Here is a 25,207-nt window from a genome sequence, read left to right as displayed (position 1 = left end):
TAAATCCAATTATGAATTCCATGAAACTTGAAAAACCTCACATCAAAACTCAGAAACAATTTCTAGTTTAAGAAGTTAAAACTTCAAAACTGGGCTGAAAATGAAGTGAAACATGCTTCTAAGAAATGGATACATACATACATCTTGGGGGGGAGCTCGAAGAGAGATATTAAAACATTCCATGAACTGTTTTCAAAACTTAAATTAGGATTCATAAATTACACTAAAATAATGTACACCAACAATAATTTCACTAAATCTGCACTATCTTCTTGCAGAAATGAATGAAGATATCTACATAAGGTTGTTTATTCAGAATGTTGAGTAGATATCAATCAAAAGTACACCCAATATGATGACATTTTACCTTTCTTTTCTCTCTATAATATTGTACATCTAGGAGGTTATTTCAAGGCTTTATGTAGGTCCAAATCCCCAGAGATATTATCAACTCAAATAAATAGATCAACCATTAACCTGCAGCATTGTTTGATTTTAATCTCTGGATTTCATCTTTCGCACGTAATATCCTACACATACAAACCCAAAAGCTAATTTAGGAAAACGTTTTTTAGCTACTAAATAATTGAAGATGCATGTAAACAAACATACCTCCACTGTAAGTCAGTTATTTCGTTGAGTAAATCCTTCTCCCTTTCGTGAGCTGCTTCAAGCTGCAAATAATGATTCTCCAATCATCCAACAGAAAAACAGCATGTTTATCTCATAGGATCTCTTATTTGATCATTATAAATTCCATTTTCTTAATTCATTTATTCAAGACTCATTTGATAGTCATTGGTTTTGATTTTTAACTTTTCAAAATTAAGCTTATAAACACTACTTTCACCTATTTGTTTTTTTAATTTGTTATATCCCCCTTAAAAAGTTTTCAAAATCTAAATTAAAATGTGAAAACTAAAAAATGTAGATTTCTTTCGTAACTATTTCGTTTTCTACTTTTAGAAATCATACATGCTTCCTCACAATTTCTTTGGCATGCTTATCACATTTTTTGAAAATTCATTTGAATTTTGAGTTAAAATTTAAAAACAAGAATAACTTTTTAAAATTTAATTTTTCTTCTTTCAAAATTTTGACTTAGATTTTGAAAACCTATTTAAAAAAGTAGATAACAAAACAAAGAGAGATGTTCGTAGATCAAAACAAAATGGTTAATAAATTGAGTAAAATCTTGGGTTTTGGTTTTTAAAATTGATTAAGAATTCAAATGTATTTTTACGAAAAACATATTAAAGAAATTGTGAGAAAGCATGCATAATTTCTATAAACAAAAAACAAAATCGTTATCAAACCGATCAGAGCAGAAGATTCTTGTATGTGAAACCAACATTAATGCATGCATCACTATGGTCTGAAGATCCCAACTCCAAAACGTAAATTGTCAAAGGATAAGAAGCACTAATCAAAAAATGTTTCATTTGACTCAGGCGCTCATTTATCCTCCTTTTTTTTACATACCAACGATTTCTCCACTGCAACTATGTGTGCCGTTGAGACATCAACTGTGCTATCAGCTGAGCATTGGAAACAAGAAAAGGTTAAATTTAAGTGTTAACTGAAATAAATATGGAACCTACCCTCACTTCTAAAGAGAATATATGAGAAATTCAAACCTGGAAATTCTCCGATTGAGACTTGCCTCATTAGAGTCAAAATATCATCCTGATCCAACAAGGAACGGTAGACTAAATTCAGCAATTGACAAGTGACAATATGCTATATTAATTCATTAATCGTACCCTTTGAAGAATATTTGCCTGCAAAACAGATTGCAACACTGGAAACATAGAAGATCTAGGATAAATTGGTATAGCATCCAACGATGAAGGTAGAGGTGGTGACAGTGCAGGTGTTGGTAGATTAGAAGGTAGAGAAGTAGTAGTAGCGGAATTCGAGGTAAGCACCTGCATAACCGGCATCCTGGGACTTAGGAGCAATAAACTTATTAAAGTGCAAATACATATACAGCATATCAATAATAACTTTGGTCCTTTGTCACAACGCATAAACATGCTATAGCCTTATGAACTGAATGATCTCTAAATCAATCTATACTGGTCCATTTTTGGATTCTCCAGTAATTTTCTTAAAAACTTTCCCATAACTTTTTTCTTTTCATGCCTTTATTTTTACTTCAACCGCGAGTAAATTCAGGTTTTGAGGGAGGAAACAACAGGGAACATGGTGTGATAGGGATAAAATAGAAATCTGAGGGTACCATCTTTCTTAGATCCATAATAAACTTACAACAAAGTTGTACTAGTAGAACACATTCAAATGCAGACAACATGTTTTACACCTCTTGAAGCATCTTAAAATATTACAATATGAGAAGGATAGGGGGAAAAAAGATCAAATGAACACAAACAATCATGCCAACCTCAAATTACCAACCTGCATACTGTGACTTTTTTGCAGAATAGGGGCTCCAGCTGCCTGAAAAGAAACAGACAAATTGAGTAATCCAGCCTCTAAGAAAAGGAGTATCCTCCAGATTACTGAACCTACCCTATCCACATCAACATTCTCCGAAGTAACTTTGAAACGCCCTTTCTGCTGAATAACTGGTGCCTTTGCTTTCTCATCCTGTTCCTCATCATTTGTTGCAGGACTTACTATTAAAGAACGTCAATCAAACATAAGACTGAAACATGATTACCCACAATAGAAATCAAGGAAAATAACTTTTCTGTCATATAGTTAAAGACATACATGACTTGGAATCTTTAGAATGCGATTCATGAAGCACGTCATCTACCGCTGCCTGAGGAACTATTCCTATTGCAACACCGCCATTTGCAACATTCTTTTCTATCTCATAACTGAAAATTCAAAGTGATCCATCATGAACTCCCATTCATAAATGTTTGATGTGATAACCGGGCATCACAATAAACTCATGCAGAAGGGGATTTTCATTTGAAAACACAGACATGATAATCCTTGTGCTGGCTAAATGTTTCAAAATAATAATAACAAACAAGCTGATAGCAGTATCCGTTTACAAAATGAGCTAATCGCAAAAGAACAAAGATACATGTAAAACAATTTTGGCTTAGAGTTTATAAGTAACTATTTTATAATGGCCATAGTAGGCTGAAGGAAAGGGACTAGCTCTTACCAATCTTAAAAATCTGAACTCCACCTTTTAAAAGATGGAGGGGGAGATTATTTAGCTTTTGCTAATACATGCTAGGAAGATCAAGAATTTATGTATTCCATAGAACCCTTTTTCTATATGCTTAGAGCACAGTGCTGACAATCACCTTATGCATGTCTGTCTACCCAATTTATGTCTTGTTTTCCAATGTGGTTAGTTCGGAAGGTAAAAACCTTTCTGAAAAACTATAACCAGCTGAGAGGAAATTTTAATTTATGAACTGAAATAATCTCAAGATTTTTTCTGCAAAGAATAATCTTTGGTTACATTTCCCATCTGGTTGTTCTAGATTTCTGTAGATTCTTGAAATCAATTTGCAATAGTGGTTTTATTGTTCTTTTCATTATCCGTGCACAATAAGGAAATTCATGGACCACCTAACTTAGCTTAAAACTTCAATAAAGTACAATCATATATATTCACACAAACACAAAGTCATATGCGAAGAACAAAAATCAGCAATTTAATGTTGTTGGCAACAATCATACAATATTTCTAGAAAATGATTCAAGAATAGAGACAACACCATAGACCACAAGTATGGAAGCATGAAATATTTTGGGTATTTATGAAATTTCAGTGAACTGTGATAGCTCAAGAAATATATTTCTCCAAGTAATTCACATGAATAAATTAATATCTATAATGCCAACTAAATTAAAATTTCAATTCGTCAGACTCTAACTTAAAATTTGCACTGAATCTACAAAAACAAACCTCTCCCGTTTAGTTAGTGGTGAATTGGCTTCTTGTTGAATAGTGATATTAGAAGAAATACTTCTTCTATGGCTAGTATTAGGAGTATTCCCCAAAGTTCTTTTGCTGTTCTCCAAATGAAGTTCTTCACTGGAACCATTCTCGTGTTGATTATCACTGCGGGGCGAAGAATGATGTTGATTGCAAGAACCAAAAATTGTTGAATCATTGATAGTTTTTTTACTACCATCTCTGGTTAAGAAAGAAAAATGCTGCTGTTAACATTTTTTATCTGGCTAATATACTTAGGACCAGGAAAAGCCTTAGAACTTGACCAAAAACAAGGATTTTCAAATATATTCCAAGAAAGTTTGCGATAATTTATTATTGATAGGCTAAGAAACCATTAATATATAAAGAAATGATAGTCTGAATCACAGCAACAAATGATTTACGTTGTGTCATTAGCTTTGAAGTCAATGGAGGGTGAAGGAACTGATTGACTCCGCATCATGCCATTCTCTTCCTGAAAACACATTGAGATTGTTATGAACCGAAATTAAAATATTAACATGCTGGCAAAAGGACAAGAGCATATTAACATACGATATCTGAAATTTCTGTAGAATTTTGACATTGTAATTTCTTTTCTTGCACATCAAGTGCAGACAAGCAATTGGAGCTCCCTACTTCACAGATTTCACTTATGGACTCTTCAAATTCCTGAACCTAATTGTGAACAAAATAGTACATATATCATAACATCTCAAGATCATTTATGTTGCCAAAAAAAGAAGAAGAAGAAGAAGAATAAATGTTGAACGATTTAATAGTACCAGAGCTGCCTGAGCCTTTAAATCATCAAGGTTGAAGTTCCATCCACTAATCCCTCGTTTATATTCACTCTGTGTAAGTTACCAAAAAGATGTGTAAAGACTAGGGAAAGAAAATTCTAACTGTGTCAAGGACACAACTCTGTCGACAATTTACAGCTCCCACAACATTATGGCACAATTAGTCAATATATCAACATTCTTATTTTCATCAAAAAAAAAAAAAAGTATACATACCTGTGACAATTCTTCCTTCTTTCCATCTGGCATCTTCTTTTGTGCAAGCATATCTTCTTCCTTTCTCTGTGATTAAAAAATTGCCCTTAATAAGCAACTTTAAACAAATACAATAAAATGGAATTGTCCTTGTTCGTATTATCAAAATAAAATTCCAACCTTAAGTGCCTTTATACGATCACCAAGAACAGGCAACCCTTCCAAAAGGGTACGTGCAATGTAATCACTTGATCGGGCTTGCTTAAAAAATGAATGCTTTAGCAGCTTACTTGCAGAAGGTCGTTTTGAAGGATCTTTTACCAAGCAACTAGCAATCATCTGCTTAAAAGACTGAGAAGAGGAACAAGGAATCAACATTATACATATCTACACCAACTTGAAACACATTCTAAATCCAAATTTAAAAAACTGTACCTTCGAAAATTTTTTATCCCTCTCATAATCAAGGCCTGGAGGTGCATTTTGCAAGGTCATCATCAGAACCTATAGTAGCCATTTTCTCACTCAATATGTTAAATTCTGACATTTTGAAAGATCAAGTAATAGCACATGATATTCAATAATAGTGCACCTTCATTGGAGGATATTTTGAGAAAGGAGCATGGCCATGGGCAAGCTCTAAACCAGTTATGGCAAAAGACCAGATGTCAGCCCTATCAAAAATATTGTGAACCAATGTTAGTAAGCAACTTTGTTGTCTAAGAGGGAAAGAAAGGAATAAAAACTATGGGAGGATTATGACAGTAATTCATGAAGAAAAAAGACTAACTTGAAGTCATAACCATTTAGTTGCTCCATAACCTCAGGTGCCATCCTGAAATATAGAGACAGCTTTTTATTAGGAAACAAAGTGATAAAACTGCCTTGATGAGAGATCACAATCCATTCTGTTATACAACCATTTGTTCATTAGAAACTGAAAACTTTGAAATTTTAATCATTCCAGTAAAGAGATCATAAAGGCTCTCAACGATTCAAACACGATAGAACTAGAAACTCGATGGATATAGATGCATATAACAGTGTATATATACCAGCAAGGTGTCCCCACGAATGTATTCCTCGCACGTTGCCTATCGCCTGAATCAAAAAGGCAAGCAGAAACACCAAAATCCCCTAGCTTGATTGCGCCTCGTGAATCAATAAGAATATTCCCTGCCTATAATGAATGAATCATAAATCATAAATAAATAAAAATAGAAGCTAAATATTATTCCTTATCAGAGTGTTATTTAGTGGAGTTCCTAGCTACTTATTTCATTAACTTCATGGAACACGAGTGAGTTATGGTTCAGATGGGGGATTAAATAATAAACCATTCGGACTCAGCTCCATATCATTGGCAAATAACAGGCAACTTTAATTGTAAGTTCTTGATATTAGCGACTTTCTCTTCTGCTCACATCAAGTTGGATGAAGAAAGAAACAAATTCTTTTGAAGACAACTTTAGCATTCATCCATAACATTTATTCTCCTTTCTTCTAATTCTGCCTCATGTACAGTATTATTCCATTTACTTCATGATATTATGCAGTTACTAGACATGTCAGCAGAATTGGACGGCATAAAATAGTTATTATGGACACACTAGCAAGAACCTGAAGAAAGATGGAGATAAATTCTAATTATATAACTAATAACCACTGCCTTACGGGGGGAATTACCAATGTACTTTGAGAGACACCATAATACATCAAAATTGGTATATAAGATCTTCGATTCTCACTTTTACATCCCGATGTATATGTCCATGACTATGAAGATATACAACGCCCTTCAATACTTCTCGTAATATAGTTGCTATGGCCACTTCCTCAAAACCATCAGGATATGCAGCCTTCAATATGTGAAGACATGAACCCCCAGCCATGTAGGGCATAACAATCCACAAATTGTGGCCATTTACAAAGGAGCAGTGTGATTTAAGAACATTGGGGTGGTCAACCAAGATCATTGTCTGTACTTCACGATAAATGCTAGCCTGTGACGGTACAATTAAGAAGTTAAGCAATTGTATCAGGACTGTGACAATATAGATAAGAATTAAGCAAATAGATCACAAGTACATCTGTATGCAGAAACATCAAGATATCAATGCGAGCACTTTGAATTGTGAAAGGCAACATAATCTCCACGTAATGGAAGAAAATCACCATAATCCATTTACAAAGAAAACTTGAACAGAAATTCTCTTCCGTCATGAATGATAAAGAACAAGTTATCAATCTGAGCCGCTTTCTAATTTGCAGACCTCTAATTTTCATGCCTCGTCAATATTACCATTTTATTTACTAAAAGAAAATTTACATGGTAAAGTTTCCACATCAACCTATATCACTCAAATTGAATCACCCCGATTTCAACAAATAAAATGAATTTACACCTTGAAATACATTCAGTCGCAAGGCCATCCGGGTTTTCTAAAAAATATAATAACATGTTACCCCTCTGATTATAATTTATAGCATAGTTTTTAGTTCGTCCGCCAGGTAGGGGATACAAAACCTTGCTCGAATCAAATTTTTTTTATCAGGAAAAATCCATTTGCTCAATCGAAAATTTTGGATCCCCGCCGACATAAAAAAAAACAATTGATATTTTAGAAGCACCCCGACGCATAGCAGCTAATCTTTCACACTATTAACAATATATATAAATAATGTTAACAAAAATTGCAATTCGAAGCAATTTACCATACATTGTTCTCTGAAATCGCTGAGCAGTAGAATACAAAAGAAAACAGAGAGGTCATTTAATGAATACGTAAGAAGTACCAGATCACAATTTTCGCGCTCAAAATCGAGGATCTTGATGGCGACGATCTCGTCGAGAGGCTTACACAGAGCACGGTGGACTGCAGCACTCACGCCCTGCCCAACCTCCTCATACAGAGTATAGAACTCTTGTCCTATCGGATAAGTCTTCCTCTCCATCTCAATGCCCTACTTCTACTTCTACGAGCTCGATTTATCACCAAATTGACCTGCAAAAACTGCGAAACCGATGGAGAACAAAACGAATGGTAAATACAAATCAAATGGTGAAGAAGCTGGATTGCAATTGAAAAACAGAAACAAGAAGGTTGATCGCGTACGTTTCTAACGGAATTGAAAATATCAACAAATTGGCTATATATGCATATAATATCGGAATTGAAAAAGGAAATAGAAAAGGAAATTAAAAAGGTAATAATGCATTGATGAGGGAGGATGAGGATTACCAGTTTAAGGGATTCGATTTTGGAAGGTCGCTATTTCGATCGCTTTCTCGTGAATCTTGGGGGAAAAGGAGAGAGAAGAGAGAGCTGGATTTTTGTGTATGAATTGTTCACTCTGATTGAAAAAATTTTTTAGAGAGAGAAAAAAGATCAGAGCGAAGAAATCGGATCGGTCCCTTAAAACTCTGAAGAACCAAAGGTTTGTATGAAATTGCATGCAAGTCTCCCGCCATTTGTTTCTGCTCACTCAAAATTTCTTATTTATTTATTGGTCATTAATTATCTTCCTTTTCATAATCTTTATATTTATATTATAATTAATTTGGAATAATTTTTGTAATTTTGATTTTTTTTTATCATTTACTTAACCTGTATATTGATCACTTGTATTGTAATCAGCACCCTCCTCGAGAGATATATATTTCTAGAATAATTGAATGCAGGTATTAATTTTTTTGGAAGTAATTAATGCAGTAAATGAAAAAAGTATTTACAGTATATTAAAATATTACTAAGAATAAATATATGTGATGATTGGATGAAGATAAATTTTTATTAAAATTCACCGAATAAATGTTGGATTGTATATATTGTGATTAGTCTGATTAGTTTTACGTTTTATTTGGTAGATCGTCATTACTGAATTTGATTTTATTTTATTTACATCGTCAATTTAAGATGGTAGAATATTAAAATATTATATATGTGAACGGAAAAAATACTTATTGAAAATAAGATTAAAGGAAAAAATATTGAAAGAAGAAAGATCGAAGAGTTAATTTATATAATTTTTATATTAAATGTGATTACATTCATTAAATATAAGAAGAGTTAATTTAGAAATTAAAAAAAAAGTTGTTTTGTCTTCTACATTCAATATTGAGTAGAGGTTATTTAGAGTCTCAATGTATATTTTCAAACGTTTATATACTTGTGATTTAATCGCTTCTTCATAATTAACCAAAATATATTTTATTCTCAAATATAATGTATTTTATTTAAAAATATTAGAGGAAATATTTAATCCGTATTATTTATACTAATAGTACTTTTTAATTTTTAAAAGATAGGTATTTTGTTTTTTTTATTTGATTATGAATTATTTGGTGACTTAGTACTTATTAAAATTTTTTAATCATAGCTTTAGGGTATTACAAATAGTATCAGTATGAATGAGTCGATAACACTGAATAAGAGTGATCTTGAGATCATAAAAACAGGGTTAAGAAAGACTTAAAATAATTGATAGTTAATACCTACCTTGACAATGTGCACCTTCCTTTTTCTTAGGAAGTATATTGTATGAATAATCTCGCTCTCCTAAGTAACTCACAATTAGGTGCTGAATCTTTGGCCTAAGGCATTAAAATTACTTGTTACCAAGTGTTAATTCAAGCCTTATTTTGTTAAATCGTTTATCTAATTTTTTTTAGTTGCTAATTAATATTTCTAAGTTATTGGTATTGTTTAGCGAGTATTGAAGTGATGATAGGTAGATTACGACTTTGTTTTTGTTACTATAACTAAACTTCAATATATACTTAGCACCTATTTTTCAAGAGTTGAGTGAGGCGATCACCATGTGCCAAACCACCCCATGGCTACCACATCTAGTTGACAGCACGAGCTGATTTTACACAAATTGCAAAAGAATAAGGAATGACTGTGGACATGGGAGAAGAAGAAGAAAAAAAAAAGATGGGGCTCATTGGTCCAAATGACTGAGAAATTTTTATTTTTATTTTGTTCAGTACAACATGTTGAGGTGGGAGATCGAACTCACAACTTTTTAGTTTTAGTTTGAGATATATACCGATTATCGCATCGCTTGGGCATGACTAAGATAATTTGAGAGATAATAGATTCAAAGTTCATGTTGGTCACCTACTCCTTACTAAAAAAGATTTACTCAAACAAATAGATATTTCTTTTCCTTTTGACTACAATAATTTGGAAACATAGAGGATTGAACCTCCAAACCTCGACAAAAGGAGTATGTACAAATTACCGTTGAATTATACTTATGTTGACACTTAAACAAATAAATTTAAATCATATCTCGAGATATTTTTCCCTCATTTTCTTAGCAACTAGGGAAAGAGACTTGCCCCAATTTGATGACATTTGAGATATCTAAAGTAGCTTGCTATCCATTTTACTAGAGTAAAATTATTGTGGTTGATGGAAAGTAGAAATAGCATAGGGTAGAAGGATATAAAATTGTCGTTTAAAGTTGATAGAAGTTAAAAGACCCATTTAGGGTTAAGAAAACATCCAAGTTGGACCAAAGAGATAACTTGACTTTGGAAAAACTAATTAAAGTAGCATTATTTTTAAAAATAGTTTATATTTTAATAATTAATTATAATATATGTAAATTCATGTATTGTGTAAACTCATAAAAAATCTATTTTAATATTCATGGACTAAGAGGATATCGTCTAAGAAAAGGAGAGAAGAGTCGCGCCCAGGCCAGGTGACTCCTGCGAGGTAATTACTTCAACTCAAATAAAAATGCTTCATTCTCCAAAATTACTTGTATTATTGTTTATATCGTTACAGTTATGTATATTCTTGTTTATATGGTTATGGTTATAAACATTTTCTTGTTCATATAGTTGTGGGAGGTGGGGATTCGTATCAAATTAGAATGCCGCCATTAAATGCGATACCTTTAGGACTGTCAGCTTTCGACTCCTAGGGAGAACTCAATCTAAATCTAAATGATTTTTTATGCGTGTCTGATGTCTTTAGGCTCAACGATTTAGAAAAGACACCTACTTACCAAGTTCTAAGTGGCAAGATCAATGAAAGAAAATATCCGAGAACTCGAAAAGTTTATTAAGCAAGGGTGCGTTAGCTAACTCCCTTCCCTTCTACAAAATTATAATTTTAAATAATAAATATTAGGTTTAAAAAACACTAAAAAACAATAAAACAAACACATACAAGTATAACCTTTTGAAAATTATTAAAAACTTAAAATCTATCTTTAGCTCGTTTCAAGTTTCTCTTGGAAAAAAAGAAAACTCGTCCATTATATTTTGTCACGTGCGCTGCCCACAGGTACTATTATTTTTAGTGTGAAATAGGGAAAGCTAGTGCCCAACTCTCCGGTCGCGGTCTTCTTCCAGCCAAATCTAGGGTTCTCTCCGATCTCTGCTGCGTTTCAGGTTCCTTGCCCCTGAAACGCCGTCGTTTTTGTTCCTAATTCGTCGAAATGAAGCTCACTGTGAAGACTCTCAAAGGAAGCCACTTCGAAATTAGGGTTCAGCCCACCGACACCGTAAGTTCTAACTTTTCTTTTCCCTCCTCGATTGCTTCATGCGACTGTTTGCGCTTGCAGTTTATTTATTAATGTAGCTGAGGACGCAAGCATTGACCAGCTGGCTTTCTTTAGCTTAGTTTAATTCATCGCGATTACTTTAATTGTTTGTTTATTTTTTAAAATTATGATTATAGAATTGGAATAATGTGAAACTACGAGGTGAATTGTTTGGAACTGAAAAGATTTTTAAATTAGGGTTTATTGTGTTACTTAATTTGGAAGCTGCTTTTTCTTTCTGAACGACGATCCCCAGAAATTTGTTTATCTGTATTTGCCGTGATCTGCTGGATTCGCATTGTTTGAACACGAGTTGGAGAACCCCAAAATGTAGTGGAACGGACTGTGCTTGTTGAGGATGCCGCTGTACTAGTTGATTTTGACAGGCAGACTTAAATGGGTTTTTTATTATTATTTTTTTAATTATATAATTTTTGGTTAAGGTTATGGCTGTCAAGAAAAATATTGAAGATATACAAGGAAAGGATAATTATCCTTGTGGTCAGCAATTATTGATTCACAACGGGAAAGTTCTGAAAGATGAAAGTACTCTGGCAGAAAACAAAGTATCCGAAGAGGGCTTTCTAGTTGTAATGCTCAGCAAGGTAATCTTTGGTCCTATAATTTTTTTATACAAGAAGTCTCTAAAGATATGGTTTTATTTGGACTTTAATAGATGGCTGAAATGTCAAATATGGTCATGCTCTTTCCATGTTGTTGCCTTAATTGTAATGTGTTTGCTTCTACTGCAGAGCAAAACATCAGGCTCAGTAGGGCAGTCCTCGACTCAGGTAATATTTGCTCATTCTCGTTGCCAATTGGTTATTATTTTCTCATGTTAACCTCCTTTGGAACCTTTTTTTTGCAGCCTGCTCAAAGCCCTCCTGTAGCTCAACCAGTTTTAAATTCAACTCCGACAACTCAAGTGACACCATCACCGACTCCTGCACTCCAAGCTCCCACGCAAGCACCGTCGTCGTAAGTTTCTCAAGAGTGATCTTCTTTATGCATTTTTCCTTGATCAGTTGAATAATCATAATCCATATTCCTTTTTTGTTCTTGTTTTCTAGTGCCCCTAGGAACACTACATCTACTTCAGACAGGGTGGCAGATAAGTATGGCTTCTATTTCCTGTTGATATATTTTTAACTTCAAGAGGCCGGAATTGGCCAATAAACCACATACTATTTTCTAAGAATATATCTAAGCTATAACAATGTCAAATATATTAAAAGCTACAGACTGAACGTATTTTTTTCAGAGTTCTTGATTGTAAACTATTGTGATTCGGGACCAACAGCTGATATTATTAGGCTACGTGCAATATGTTTCCTCCTCTCTGGGTTTAATGTACGAAGAAATTGGCTTGCTGGTGAGAAAGTTTCAGACTTTTTTTTGGGGATCTTTTGCAGTGTGCAGACAGATACATATGGTCAAGCTGCTTCAAATTTGGTCGCTGGTAATAACCTGGAACAGACTATTCAACAAATAATGGATATGGGGGGTGGCAATTGGGACAGAGAAACAGTTGTTCGTGCACTAAGAGCTGCTTATAATAATCCAGAGCGAGCAGTGGACTACTTGTACTCTGTATGTCTAAATCGTAATGTGTGAGTTTTTTTGAAACCTGTTTTGAATATTTCCAGTCACCGAGGGTGTTCTTCGTGTTCAGGGTATTCCAGAAACAGCAGAAGTTGCAGTCCCAGTGGCTCGCTTCGGTTCTGGTCAAGCCACTGAAACTGATGCATCTCTCGCTGCACCTGCCTCTGGAGCACCTAACACAGCCCCCTTAAATATGTTTCCTCAGGTGAAAATTTGGATGCATGAAGAAGGACACTTTGTTTGTTTGCTTGCATTTACTTATTTTTAATGGGTGGCAATCACGTGCAGGAGGCCCTTTCTGGTGGTGGTGGTGGTGGTGGTGGTAACCTTGGATCTCTTGAATTCCTTAGAAACAATCCTCAGGTAACTAGTGGAATATCATTTATGGGGTTTTGCTGATTGATAAGCTCGTTAGCTTTCTATACTAGAGTTTTTGGTGCATTGAGTTTAAAAATCTAAAGTTGTTTGGACTTCGAAGTCTTCTTACAACAAATACTTGTGTTAGTTTGCATCTCCTTTCTGCATTGATTCAAATAAAGTATAGCAATTAAAAAGTCATAGACATTTTTTTTATAAGAAACCTGAGACTTGTATTACTCACAAAAAAGAACAACCTAGGGGCAGGGGATGAGATAACCCCCCTCCCAAGGAACTAACACAAGAAGGCCTTCCAATCAGTTAAAGATTCTATATGTGGATTGCTTTAGCTCAGTCATATCAGTCGATTATATCCATATCGTTTGAACAAATGCTTGCCAAAATCTTGTTCTCTTTATTGCTTATGGGCTATGGATTTGAATACAACTTAAATGTGAAGTAGTTACTGAATGATATTTGTTATCATTTCCTTGTTCACTTTCTAGTTCCAAGCCCTGCGAACGATGGTGCATACAAATCCTCAGATCTTACAGGTATACACCCTTCTGCCTTCTGCTTTGCAATTTACTTGGTGAATTTTGTCATGGTTTGTCCAAGAGTTAAATCTTTTGCTTCTGATGGCAGCCCATGCTTCAAGAACTTGGCAAGCAGAATCCCCAGCTCTTGAGACTCATTCAAGATCATCATGCAGAGTTCCTTCAGTTAATTAACGAACCTCTCGACAATTTTGAGGGGTGAGTCTTTCTTTGCTGTCATCTGGTTAATTTTAGATCTTGTTAACTTGAAACCTCCTAGTTCTGCAGTTCTTCAGATGTGATTGGTCATGGGTCCTTTTTGTTGTCGTTAATCATGGTTTATTATTAATCTAAACATGATCCATTGCCTAGAAACCCCTTCTCAGATTTTTTTTCCCAACTCCAATGCACGGTGCTTCTCTGAAGTAAGGTCCCTGTGTGGGGATAATAGTAGATAATCAAGTCAGGTGTATTAATGAAAGGAGAATCTTCTGCATTCTTCTTGTTACCGTTTATCTTTGTTGTTAAACTACATCACCCATCCAGAGCAACTTGGCATTACACCACTCCACAAGCATGGAATTTGAGCATGATGCTGTATGTAAATACCCGGCATTCGACCCTAGGCTGGACAGTTTATTTATTTATTGTCTCTGTAAAGTAATAATCATGCTTAAAAGCCCGAATGGATCAGGTTACGTTTCTATCTGATAGGTAATTGTCATCCGTAAAACAGTGTTGTACTCAGGATGTCGTTCAATCGCTACATCTATGTATTTAGAACTGTAAACTTTTTCTCTCTCTTTCTTTCAGAGATATGTTTGAGCAGGCTGAGCAGGACATGCCTCATGCCATTAATGTCACCCCAGCTGAACAGGCAGCCATTGAACGAGTATGAACTCTATATTCCTTGAGTTCTTTAAACTGTATTTATGATGTACTTAGCTTTTTACTTGTTCCCTTTTGTAGCTCGAGGCAATGGGATTTGATAGAGCCTCAGTCATCGAGGCATTTTTGGCGTGTGATCGCAATGAGGAACTAGCAGCTAACTACTTACTGGAGAATTCTGGAGATTTTGATGATTAACGAATGAGCGATTAATGTTAACCGTGCTGGATTCATTATTTTTGGTGCTGAGATGAATTGGTAACCTTGTCACAGCATTCTTCACTTTCTGAGTCTTCTTTGCATTGCATTTTATATACGGTACTAATAAATTAGGAAAATTAATTCTTCAAGCATGGTCGTTTCGATTTAGAGAATTGGAATTTTATGTCTCATTTGTTGCTAACTGGTTAGCATTGGAGATAGAACTTAAGATTTCAAAATTCTTCCTTTTTTTTTTTGTTTAATGTAAATATTATTGTCGAAAAATATTGACAGATTTTTGACATCTATATATCATGGTTATTGGAATGTTGTATCTAATTATATTTAGTCGGCTCAGTTGAGAAACAATTGAGTTGTTTTTCTTAACAAAATTATGGGCTCGTGAATATTAGTTTTAAGTGAACAATAATTTCTTAAAATCATTTGATTAATATAGGTTTAAAATGATATTTTCAAAATGTTAACAATTTTCTTCAAATTAGAAAATGGTTTTCTAAATGATATTTTTATATCACTGCAAAATAATCTTTGACCAATCTTGCAGCTATTCAAACCAAGTAAACTTTTACCATATCTTTTTCATTTAAGTGTCTTGATTGCTTTTGAAAACCGTCCAAAGAGGTCCAAGTTGTCACCAAAGGCGAGAGTCATGTTTGCTAGAAATTTAGTTTGTTTGATTGGTGATCTGTGATCTAATGAAAAATAGAATTGTATTTCATGTTTTTTGTATTTTCAAAAATGTGTTTATGACATGATAAATTATATTCATCGAAGTTTTTATTATTATTATTTTTAATGTAATTATGTATTTTACGATTTTAATTTCAAAATCTAGAAACATTGAAAATATAAAATTGTTGTTTTTAGAATTTTTGTTATTTGGATGATAGAATTCGAAAAAGGTTTTCAAAAACAAATTTGCCAAGCCTAGAAAATTCGACCATACTATCAACAATCACAAAAGAGTTACAACTTGCCAAACTTTGCTGTAGTATTTTCCTATATCTTTTATTTGCCACTGATATTATGTCAAGCATCCTATAAATTGTTGAACTACACATCTTAAAAGACTAAAAATCATTGTCATACAGAAAATGAACATTTGGTCTTGATGATTGTATATTAAGACACTATTGTTGTTGAAACGTATAAAAAAGAATGATAGCTTTGCGTGGAGAAATCTCTTATTCCATTGACATGAAATATACATGTTCATATATAGGTATTAGAGCTTAACTGCTAGCTAACCCTACAAATGAAAACTAATTCAATAACAAAATAACAATTTTAGGTCAGGTTTTCTATTTTCCCTTTTTAGTTCAAAGGAGAGGAGAAAAGAGATTCGGGGAAAAATTTAGTCAAAATATGATTAAAAGTTTTGAAATACAACGGCTAAGATTAAGTTACCAAGTTTGGTCTAATACTTCATAAAAAGTTCTTAGCAATTCGTTCAACTTTTAAGTTTGTTTTTAGCAACTTTGGTATCAATTTTATTTGAGAAATATGTGGCAAGATGTTATTGTATATGCCTATATGTTTGGCATGTAAACATAAAACTCATAAAATTAAAAATATAGATCGTTTAGGCGCACTATTAAAATTATAAGTTTGATCATTGAACTTTTTCAAACTAATATCTGTTTAATTCATGCACTTTAATAGATTTTTGAACTTTCAGAAATAATTTTAATAGGTGGTATTGAATTTTCACTTTTGTATCTAATGGTTCATGCCCAGCTCGATATTAGCTCACCATGTAGTCCTCAAAATAATATAAACAAATGTGACATATAAGCATACCCAAAAAATTAACAAAAGACACTATTAAACACAAAAGTGAGAGTTCAAGCACCTATTAAAAAAAAAACTTTAAAGTAAGTAACTAAATACACACAACCTTAAATAAAATAACAAATGTTAAATTACAAATTTAGTCCTTAAACTATTAAGGTTCTATCTGATAGTTCTTTGTACTTAAAAGAGAACTGTGTAATAGGTCTATAAATTTCGAGTTTTGTTTCTAATAGATCATTAACAAATCATTAGACTTTCGATTTTGTGTCTAATAATACCTTAATCTTTCAATTTTATGTTAGATAGGTTTATGAATTAAAAAAAAAATCTATAAGTCATGTATCTCTCAGACAATGTTCAAGAACCTACACTACATTCAAAAGTTTAGGGTGCATTTGGTTGGTAATAAAAAACAAAAATTTGAAAACAAGGTATTCAATGAAAACCAGAGTAGTTATATTTTTGTTTTCAGATATGTGTTTGGTAGCAGATTTGGTAATTGAATCTCAATTTAAAAAATTGTTCAACGTTTATTTAGCAATATATTTGTAAATTAGAAGTAGTTACAAACTAAATTTTAGTATAATCTAAACTTATATTAATTAATTTATTAACATTTTTTATGAATTTTGTATAATTATTATTTTACTGGTTATTTAATTTAGAATACAATTATATTTTACATGTTTCAATTTTAACAAGCATAAAATGAGTTTATAATATGAAGTAATATATTTTATCAAAGTTTTTATCTTTTTAACGTAATTATGCATCTTAAAAATTTCAAATTCTGAATCTGAAAATATTGAAAACATAAAAAAGTCATTTTCAGAATTTCTCAGAATCCAAAAACAATTTTCAAAAACGAATCTCAAGCAAATGCCTATTAGCTGAATCCATTTGATTTAGTGAATCTGAAAAGAAAAAACAGAATCCGAATTTCCAACAAAACGAGTCTTTTAAGAACTTAGTATATTTTACAAAGTTGAAAGTTTAGAATTAAACTTGTAATTTAAAATATCAGTTGAATATTGTAATTATAAAGAAAAGAAAATGCAAATTGGAATTGAAAAAAAAAAAGAGAAAATGAAAAAAAAAGAAGGTCAATTGATAAAAAAAGATTCCAAAAGGCGAAAGAAAGAGCGTGGACAGCCAATCCCGAGCATTTTGTAACCTTTCTAAAACCGTGACCCACGGAGAAATATTTGTTTGTGCGGTCCTGCCAATTGCCAAAACACCCTTCTCTCTCTCTTCGAAGAACAGCAAAAACCGGGAAACAAATTCCCATCTCCATTGGCGCTTCCATCCAATTCAGTCCTCTTTAATCAACTGTAAGATTCGTTTCTTGTTTCTTCTCTCTTTCGTTTCTTGTAATTTGTAAATCTGTCGTCTCTATCAGATCTGGTCTTATGGTTCCATTTTTTCCTGCATAATAAGAGAAGCCTTTTGTCTTCCCCTGTTTTTCTTCTCTTTCATTTGGTTTTTCGTCGAATTTTACCGAATGTCGCGGTGTTTGTTGCGTTTTCCATCATTTTTGTTTGCTGGAGCTGATTGTTGCCAGAAGGCTCAGATCGAATGGATCGGATTTGAATTTTCCATCTGTTTTAGGCGTCATTTTGTAGAGTGATTTTCACTCTGTTACGAATTCGCATGCATTTTAACAAATTCTTGAGGATGTGGAGATGTTTCGTTTGTATAATCTGGTTTTTAATTGTAGAGCATGAGCAATGTTTATGGATTTGGAATTAGGTCGGCTGATAATATCAGATGTGGCGTCTGAACACGGGAGTTTTAATCATAAACAATTTGCTTGTTTGAGGTTACAGAAATTATATTCAGACTCCTGGGATCTCTTCGGCTTTTGCCTAATGTTGCTTTAACTCCCGCATATGGTTTAATGGAACAATTCGTTGTCTTGGAATGAGTAGGAAGTTTTTTAGTTTAGGTCGATTTATATTGGTTATTTGCTGCTTTTTGCCTAAAGATCCGTGATATTTATTTATAATTTTTTTTTTCCTGTTTTGACTCCAAATTTGGACGGGTCAGAAACTTAGAAGAGACAGCTTGAGTCATATAGCTGAGACATAATGTTAACTTGAAAATATGGAAATTTCAAGTCTAATTGTTTCTTGACATATGAGTTCATCACCCTTGATACCAAGTTAAAAGTTCTGTTCTGCCGTGTCATTGTTGTTTAAGTTTCTCCGGCGAGCCTTCAACTTCAAAAAAATCTACAAGTTTTAATTTACCAATATATGATACAAGCTTCGTTTCAAACTTGCATTTTATCTTCCTATGAATCACCAAATCTGTCGGTTTCAATCTTCAAGAAGTAACTCTTTATCTTAGCTTTCGATGATATTGTTTCAAAATGCTTTGTTACATTCTCATCTGTTCTGATGGATTCTTATTTTATTGAAACACACTTGTTGAAGAAAATGGCTCTTGTGATTAGATTATCCGTCTAAAAATGGTCACTTTTTTGCTTTTGTAGACGGTTCCGTGTTTGGTGCTAAACCTGAGACCACAGGGGAAGATTAGAGCTCTAGAACATGGTTCTTGACAGCATTCTAGCCTCTCCCCATAGGAGGTCCCCATCATTCAGAAAGCAGTTTCCTGCAAATGAGTTGGGCAGTTGGTCTGTTCTCTTCAATCGGCATCGCTTCCTCTTAACCGCGCTGGCACTCTTGACTTTCCTTTGCACAATTTATCTCTACTTTGCAATCACTCTAGGGGCTACCGCGTCGTCTTGTTCGGGTTTGACTGGAGCTCAGAAAGAACTGTGTCGTATGGAGCATGCTAAGGCTTCTCTGGCTAAAGGCAAATTGAAATTTCTATGATACGTAAGACCTCCTCGAGTTACAACACCTTCTCATGTATTGGTTCTTCTCTTTGGGTGGGACCTGTATTTATAAATCATCAACTGAAGATTATTATTATATACCAAAAAGTTCATTCATCCATTTTGATTCCATACATATGACTTATATAAGATGTAGCAGAGTGTCATAAACATTGCCTCCTTGCATTAATCTGTTCTTTATTTTTTTCCTTTGCTTCTTTTTATGTGATGATGGTTTACATTAAAACTTCAATCAGAATCTTTAAATTGCTGTGAGATAATACTTGATGGTTGGGAACTGCTTCTCATACCCTACCTTATTTTGACTTCACCTACAATCTTTGACTACTGTTCATACCCTACTTTACTTTTGCTTCACCTAAAATCTTTGACTTTTGAATCCTATATTCAGTAGACTCTTGTAGATTATCCTTAGAATATACCCTTTTTTTAAAAGGTTGGGAAGAGTATAAATTGCACTAATGTTAAAATTCATTAACTAAATAATCTTAGGTCATTAAAATGTATTGTAATAGTTCATGTAAATAGTAGTGATCTTGGCAATGAAAGATTTGATTTTGGTTCCGAAAATTACTTCCAAACATGTAGTTATTCTGAGTTACTAGCTAATTGGAAATCTACCTTGAATTCGACATTTAAAAGTTTGGAGTTTGGTCAATTGTTATGAAATCCAGACTCATTAAAAATGTTAATGTATTTTGAAAAAATGATATATGATTTAATTTTTTTACACCATTCTTTTAATATCGAGTGAATTTTGTTTTAAAATTTAATATGTTAGTAATAAGTTAACCAAAAAAAAAAAAAAATCAAACTGTAAAAGGAAATGTACTTCGAAGGATGGAAAACAGATGCAATAGTCACACTAATAGGAGACATTGCCCTTGCTTTAGACACAAATGATTCTTTTACCATCGTGATTTCATAAAGTTTTTACTATCAACATGAAAAATTAAATATTAAAATGATGTGTTTAATGGACTCTATTTATTTATTTTTTCTTGAGATGAGAGGGTCAAATTTCTATATTCCATATTCGTGTACTAAAATACTAAAATAGATAGTATAAATTTGAAGGAACTCGTTAAAACTCTTTTTTTTTTTCGTTTGAGTGAATTAAATAGAATATACTTATAAACTCTCTAATTTTCACGAAAAAAAATTCGCTCATTAATAAAAATGACAATTTGGCTTTTAAAATTAAAAAGAAAGCTTTAACATTTCTCATTTTTCCTCTCTCTCCCTCCTTGTTTTAAAAATTAGAAATTTAGAAATAACTTATTGGTCGAGTTTCAATTTCTGTTAACTTTTTGTCCCGTCCGAAAAAGGAAAAACCCAAATTTATATAATATATATTTTATCAAATTAAATTTAAATATATTATGCTGTAAAATGCTATCATCTAATTTAACTGAAATCAGTATTCTTCACTCCAAAAAACAATTATGTAATTTCTCCGAATTGTTTTCTCAAAAAGGAAAAAAAAAACTCCGAATTGTCGAAGAAAATGGCCGAAATTGAAAATAAAAGAAAACCAGAAACAGAGTCAACATTTTCCCAACTCTCGAGTCAAAATCAACACTCGAGCCCAAACCCAATTCACTTTCTTCTGTGAAATCCCAAATGGAAGATGATGAAGATGAAACAAATGGAGCTTCCCAATTGATCAAGGAAACAAATTCGAGTTCTCTGCCGGAAACCCAGAAGCTTTCAAAATCGCCGTCGCTGGACGAAATGGAAGACGAAGATGGAAGAATTCGCTCGAAAGAGAGGAAGAAAGTAAAAAGAAGAGGCATGTGGAATTCAATTCGGAATCCGTTCAAGTGGTTGAAAATGTTGAGCGATAAATTGCATTGGAGTTTTGTTTTGGGAGTGATTTTTGTTTATGGAGTCAGCCAAGGGCTTGGTGCGGGGTTGAGTAAACTCAGTATTCAGTATTATATGAAGGATGATCTGAAAGTTGAGCCCTCAGAATCGCAGATATATTTTGGGATTATCATGATTCCTTGGATTATTAAGCCTCTGTGGGGTTTCATTACTGATACTGTCTCCATTCTTGGCTACCGTAGAAGGCCTTATTTTGTTTTTGCTGGTAATAATCTCTCTCTATGCATTTTCCTTTTACCTTCTATTCTCATTTCCATTGCTGGTTCTGCTGAAGAAGAAAAAGAGAAGAAATACAGATATGGGCTGATACTGAGCTTTAACGCTAAGCTTGGGCAATTTTTCTGCTGACTTGATTAAGTTTACTTGGTATGCTATCTTGCTTAGTTGTATGCTAGATTTCTGATCAATTTTGGATGTTAATAAGCTGAGATCTCACGAATGTTGGAGACAATAGGTACTAATTACACATTTAAATTCTTAGCCGAATTTCAAAAACAAGAACAAATTCTTAAAAATTATATATATATTTTTAATTTTCAAAAATTGACTTCAATTTGTAGAACTTATAACAGAAAAAAGAAACACATAGGGAGAAAAGTAGTGTTTCTAAGCTTAATTTTTAAAAACAAAATGGTTATCCACGGGCCTTTAATAAATTAAAACTCAAGTTCTCTCGAATCTGGCTTCGGTTGGTGAAACTTTTCGAGAATTAGTGCTGTGTGCCATTCTCACGTTTTACATTTGTTTTGGAAAACTTTCCAAAAATTGATGATGAACTCTGTATGTGAAGAATTCAATCACGAATCATACAGTTTTGGTGCATCCTAACTGACAACTTTATTAGTGATTCAAAATATGCTTCTATAGATTGTAGGATAAACTGATATGTTAAAGAATGAAGCCAATAACTTGCTAATAGCAAGGGCATTTTCTCTATCATTTTCAGGTGTTCTTGGAGGGATATCTATGCTTCTGCTGTCACTGTACAAGAACTTGCCTCTTGCACTCGTTTTGCTAAATTTAATGGCAGGAAGTGCTGGAATAGCCATAGCAGATGTCACCATTGATGCCTGTGTGACCCAAAACAGTATAAGCCATCCCTCGCTTGCTGGTGATATGCAAAGCTTATGCGGAATGAGTTCTTCGGTTGGATCACTTGTCGGGTTCGCAGTCAGTGGCTTTCTCATTCATCTACTAGGACCTCGGGTGAGATTCTTCTCTTCCCAACATCATATTATTGCCTTGTCTCAATCTGCCACAGATAATTTGGTCTTATTATCAAACAGGCCTTGGTCAAATAATAAAAGTGTAAATGTTAATAATTTGAAAAAGGAGAACATTTTGAACTTAATTGTAACTAGCATGTCTTCTCTGCAACAATTCATGTTATTCTTTGTAGGCTGATCATAACCATATAAGAAGCAAAGGACAAGCATGTTCAAAATATTATGCAGCAAAGTACCTTTCTCGTTATCTTTGTTATTTATTATCGATTGTTCCCGCAGGGTGTGTTCGGCCTTCTGAGTATTCCTCCTGGACTATTGATTTTGGTCGGGATGATAATGAGAGAATCCCCTGTGCACAAATCCACTAATACACAGGTAAGATTATCTAATGAGGTGTGAAATGAAACATTCGTAACTCGGTTGCTTCTTTTTCGTAACATCGATCTTGTCGTATAGGTAGGCAAAAAGTTGGTGGATGCTAGTAAGGCAGTGTGGGCAACCATACAATGCCGTGAAGTCTGGAGGCCCTGCATATACATGTACTTGTCACTTGCTTTGTGCTTGAATGTTCATGAAGGAATGTTCTACTGGTATACCGAAGCTAAAGAAGGTCCATCTTTCTCCCAGGTACTTTGAGTTCAAGCTCAGTTAGATCAGTTTCCTTCCGCATTTTATTTGTGATCTAAGAAGTACGGATATAAATATGACACGATTGACATGTCATTTTTCTAAAATCTAGGACATGGAGACAAAAATGACATGTTTATTAAAATGTACAACTTTTTTTCTTTTTTACATATATATATATATATATATATATATATATCATTTTTATACCAGGAGAAAATTCAAAATCAATAATTTTATGCATTTTTACGCTTTAAAAAATGAGTTTGATGCATTTTGCTCTTAAAATTTATTATTTTATCCTATATTGCTATTTATGTCTATTTCTTATACTTAACAAGTATTTGATGTGTTTAACAAGTGTCGGATCTATATTTACTTGTACAATTAGTGTCGTGACACATTTGTTGAGCTAACAAGTGTCTGATGCGTGTCAAGAAGTGTTAAGAGTGTTCGGCACGTGTCCAACAAACATGTTACCCAAACTGAAGTGCCTGGGCTTCTTAGTTTGTGATTATTCTACACCATGTGCGATGCAGGAGATTGTAGGTTCGATTCTCTCCATCGGTGCATTTGGCTCACTTTTTGGAGTCGTCCTCTACCAGAACTTGTTGAAGGATTACCCTTACCGCGACCTACTTTTTTGGACTCAGTTGCTATATGGTGCGTCTGGGATGCTAGATTTGATGTTGGTCCTGCGCATCAATGTGAAGATCGGTATCCCTGATTACTTCTTCATTGTGTTCGACGAGGTGATTTCGCAGCTGATCGGGCGAATCAAGTGGATGCCTCTCATTGTCCTTAGCTCCAAGCTTTGCCCTGCTGGGATAGAAGGGACATTCTTTGCCATGCTAATGTCGATCGACCATGTCGGGATGCTTTCTTCAGTATGCGCTGGTGGTGTCTTACTGCGCCTTTTGAAGGTTTCTCGGACTCGGTTCGATAATCTGTGGATGGCGATACTGATTCAAAATATGTTGAGAATTGCTCCCGTTGGACTTCTGTTTTTGGTGCCAACAACTGATCCAAATGCTAACATCCTACCTTCTGAGATGCTGAGATCAAAAAAGGGAGAAGAAAAACCAGAGAATGATGAAACTGAAATGGCACCCTTTGTCAATAACACGTGATACCAATCCAGGGTTGTAATATTTGATGAAACTAAATTTTTAGCTATTTTCCCAACTTGAATTAAGTTTCCTAGTTGAGCTTAGTTAGTCATTAGATATATATATTAGACAAATAACACAGAATTAAAGATCAGAGGGCAAAAATATCCAAATTACACCAAACTTTATTTTGGACCACCCATTGGAGCACTCTAGGAGAAGCATTGTTGGCAATTCCTCCAACCAAATACCTTGTCTTTCTCATTTCCACCACAATTTTTGCCATATTCTTACGTTTTTTCTTTGAAATATCCAACTTGTGATTCAATTGGAATCAAAGGTATTAAGTTTGAAGCTATTACACCCCCCAAGTTTAAGGTGAGTTTTATCCATCGATTCTATTCTTACAATTTACCGAGAATGAATTTTCATTCCTCTTCTTGATTCTCATTATAACTGGAATTTGGAATATAAAAGAATATGTTCTACATCATTTTTTTTTTAATTGATACAAGTTAATAATATATAATCTTCTCTTGAAAAAGAACATTCAATTAAATGAAAATATTTTTTAAAAATTCATAACTTATGAGTCCATAAATT

At 33.5% G+C, this 25,207-nt stretch overlaps 4 protein-coding genes and 1 long non-coding RNA gene across 8 annotated transcripts; 3 read left to right on the top strand and 2 right to left on the bottom strand.

Annotated features, from left to right (window-relative positions):
* Positions 1-167: 167 nt before the first annotated feature.
* LOC111020990 (Protein kinase superfamily protein) lies at positions 168-8,392 on the bottom strand. 3 transcript variants are annotated; one of them, XM_022297803.2, is made up of 21 exons: positions 8,172-8,392; positions 7,726-7,943; positions 6,678-6,932; positions 5,985-6,109; positions 5,720-5,764; positions 5,522-5,603; positions 5,365-5,433; positions 5,110-5,280; positions 4,951-5,016; positions 4,717-4,785; positions 4,487-4,609; positions 4,336-4,406; positions 3,902-4,132; positions 2,737-2,846; positions 2,533-2,639; positions 2,419-2,460; positions 1,764-1,928; positions 1,638-1,686; positions 1,483-1,538; positions 613-674; positions 168-530 (listed from the first exon to the last, which is right to left on the bottom strand). In XM_022297803.2, the coding sequence occupies exons 2-21, from the start codon at positions 7,882-7,884 to the stop codon at positions 473-475; spliced, it is 2,115 nt and encodes a 704-aa protein (XP_022153495.1). In that variant the 5' UTR covers positions 7,885-7,943; positions 8,172-8,392; the 3' UTR covers positions 168-472. The 3 variants fall into 3 exon arrangements, with proteins under 3 accessions (XP_022153495.1, XP_022153499.1, XP_022153497.1); XM_022297807.2 differs by having other exon boundaries at positions 3,902-4,057; XM_022297805.2 differs by lacking the exon at positions 8,172-8,392 and adding an exon at positions 8,046-8,146.
* A 2,848-nt stretch (positions 8,393-11,240) lies between these two features.
* Positions 11,241-15,404, top strand: LOC111020977 (ubiquitin receptor RAD23b). 2 transcript variants are annotated; one of them, XM_088127528.1, is made up of 12 exons: positions 11,241-11,454; positions 11,937-12,098; positions 12,246-12,284; positions 12,362-12,471; positions 12,573-12,608; positions 12,906-13,083; positions 13,166-13,300; positions 13,384-13,458; positions 13,959-14,006; positions 14,098-14,207; positions 14,802-14,880; positions 14,958-15,404. In XM_088127528.1, exons 1-12 carry the CDS (start codon positions 11,389-11,391, stop codon positions 15,072-15,074), a joined length of 1,155 nt encoding a protein of 384 aa, XP_087983654.1. In that variant the 5' UTR covers positions 11,241-11,388; the 3' UTR covers positions 15,075-15,404. The 2 variants fall into 2 exon arrangements, with proteins under 2 accessions (XP_087983654.1, XP_022153480.1); XM_022297788.1 differs by having other exon boundaries at positions 11,242-11,454; positions 12,564-12,608.
* Positions 15,405-18,063: 2,659 nt separating this feature from the next.
* On the top strand, positions 18,064-19,866 carry LOC111020959 (uncharacterized). The gene is made up of 2 exons (XM_022297762.2): positions 18,064-18,223; positions 19,387-19,866. Exon 2 carries the CDS (start codon positions 19,445-19,447, stop codon positions 19,730-19,732), a length of 288 nt encoding a protein of 95 aa, XP_022153454.1. The 5' UTR covers positions 18,064-18,223; positions 19,387-19,444; the 3' UTR covers positions 19,733-19,866.
* A 1,388-nt stretch (positions 19,867-21,254) lies between these two features.
* On the top strand, positions 21,255-24,686 carry LOC111020958 (putative folate-biopterin transporter 3). Its single transcript, XM_022297760.2, has 5 exons — positions 21,255-21,847; positions 22,589-22,848; positions 23,148-23,243; positions 23,325-23,495; positions 24,035-24,686. The coding sequence occupies exons 1-5, from the start codon at positions 21,379-21,381 to the stop codon at positions 24,623-24,625; spliced, it is 1,587 nt and encodes a 528-aa protein (XP_022153452.1). The 5' UTR covers positions 21,255-21,378; the 3' UTR covers positions 24,626-24,686.
* On the bottom strand, positions 22,582-23,243 carry LOC148209451 (uncharacterized). The gene is made up of 2 exons (XR_015792975.1): positions 23,105-23,243; positions 22,582-22,894 (listed from the first exon to the last, which is right to left on the bottom strand). It is a non-coding gene; the product is annotated as an uncharacterized LOC148209451 (long non-coding RNA).
* Positions 24,687-25,207: the final 521 nt, after the last annotated feature.

The sequence above is a fragment of the Momordica charantia genome (genome assembly GCF_013281855.1).
Source record: "Momordica charantia cultivar OHB3-1 chromosome 8 unlocalized genomic scaffold, Mcharantia_2.0 BLBB01000008.1, whole genome shotgun sequence".
In the NCBI taxonomy this organism is placed as follows: domain Eukaryota; kingdom Viridiplantae; phylum Streptophyta; class Magnoliopsida; order Cucurbitales; family Cucurbitaceae; genus Momordica; species Momordica charantia.
This window is presented reverse-complemented; position numbering and strand designations above follow the sequence as displayed.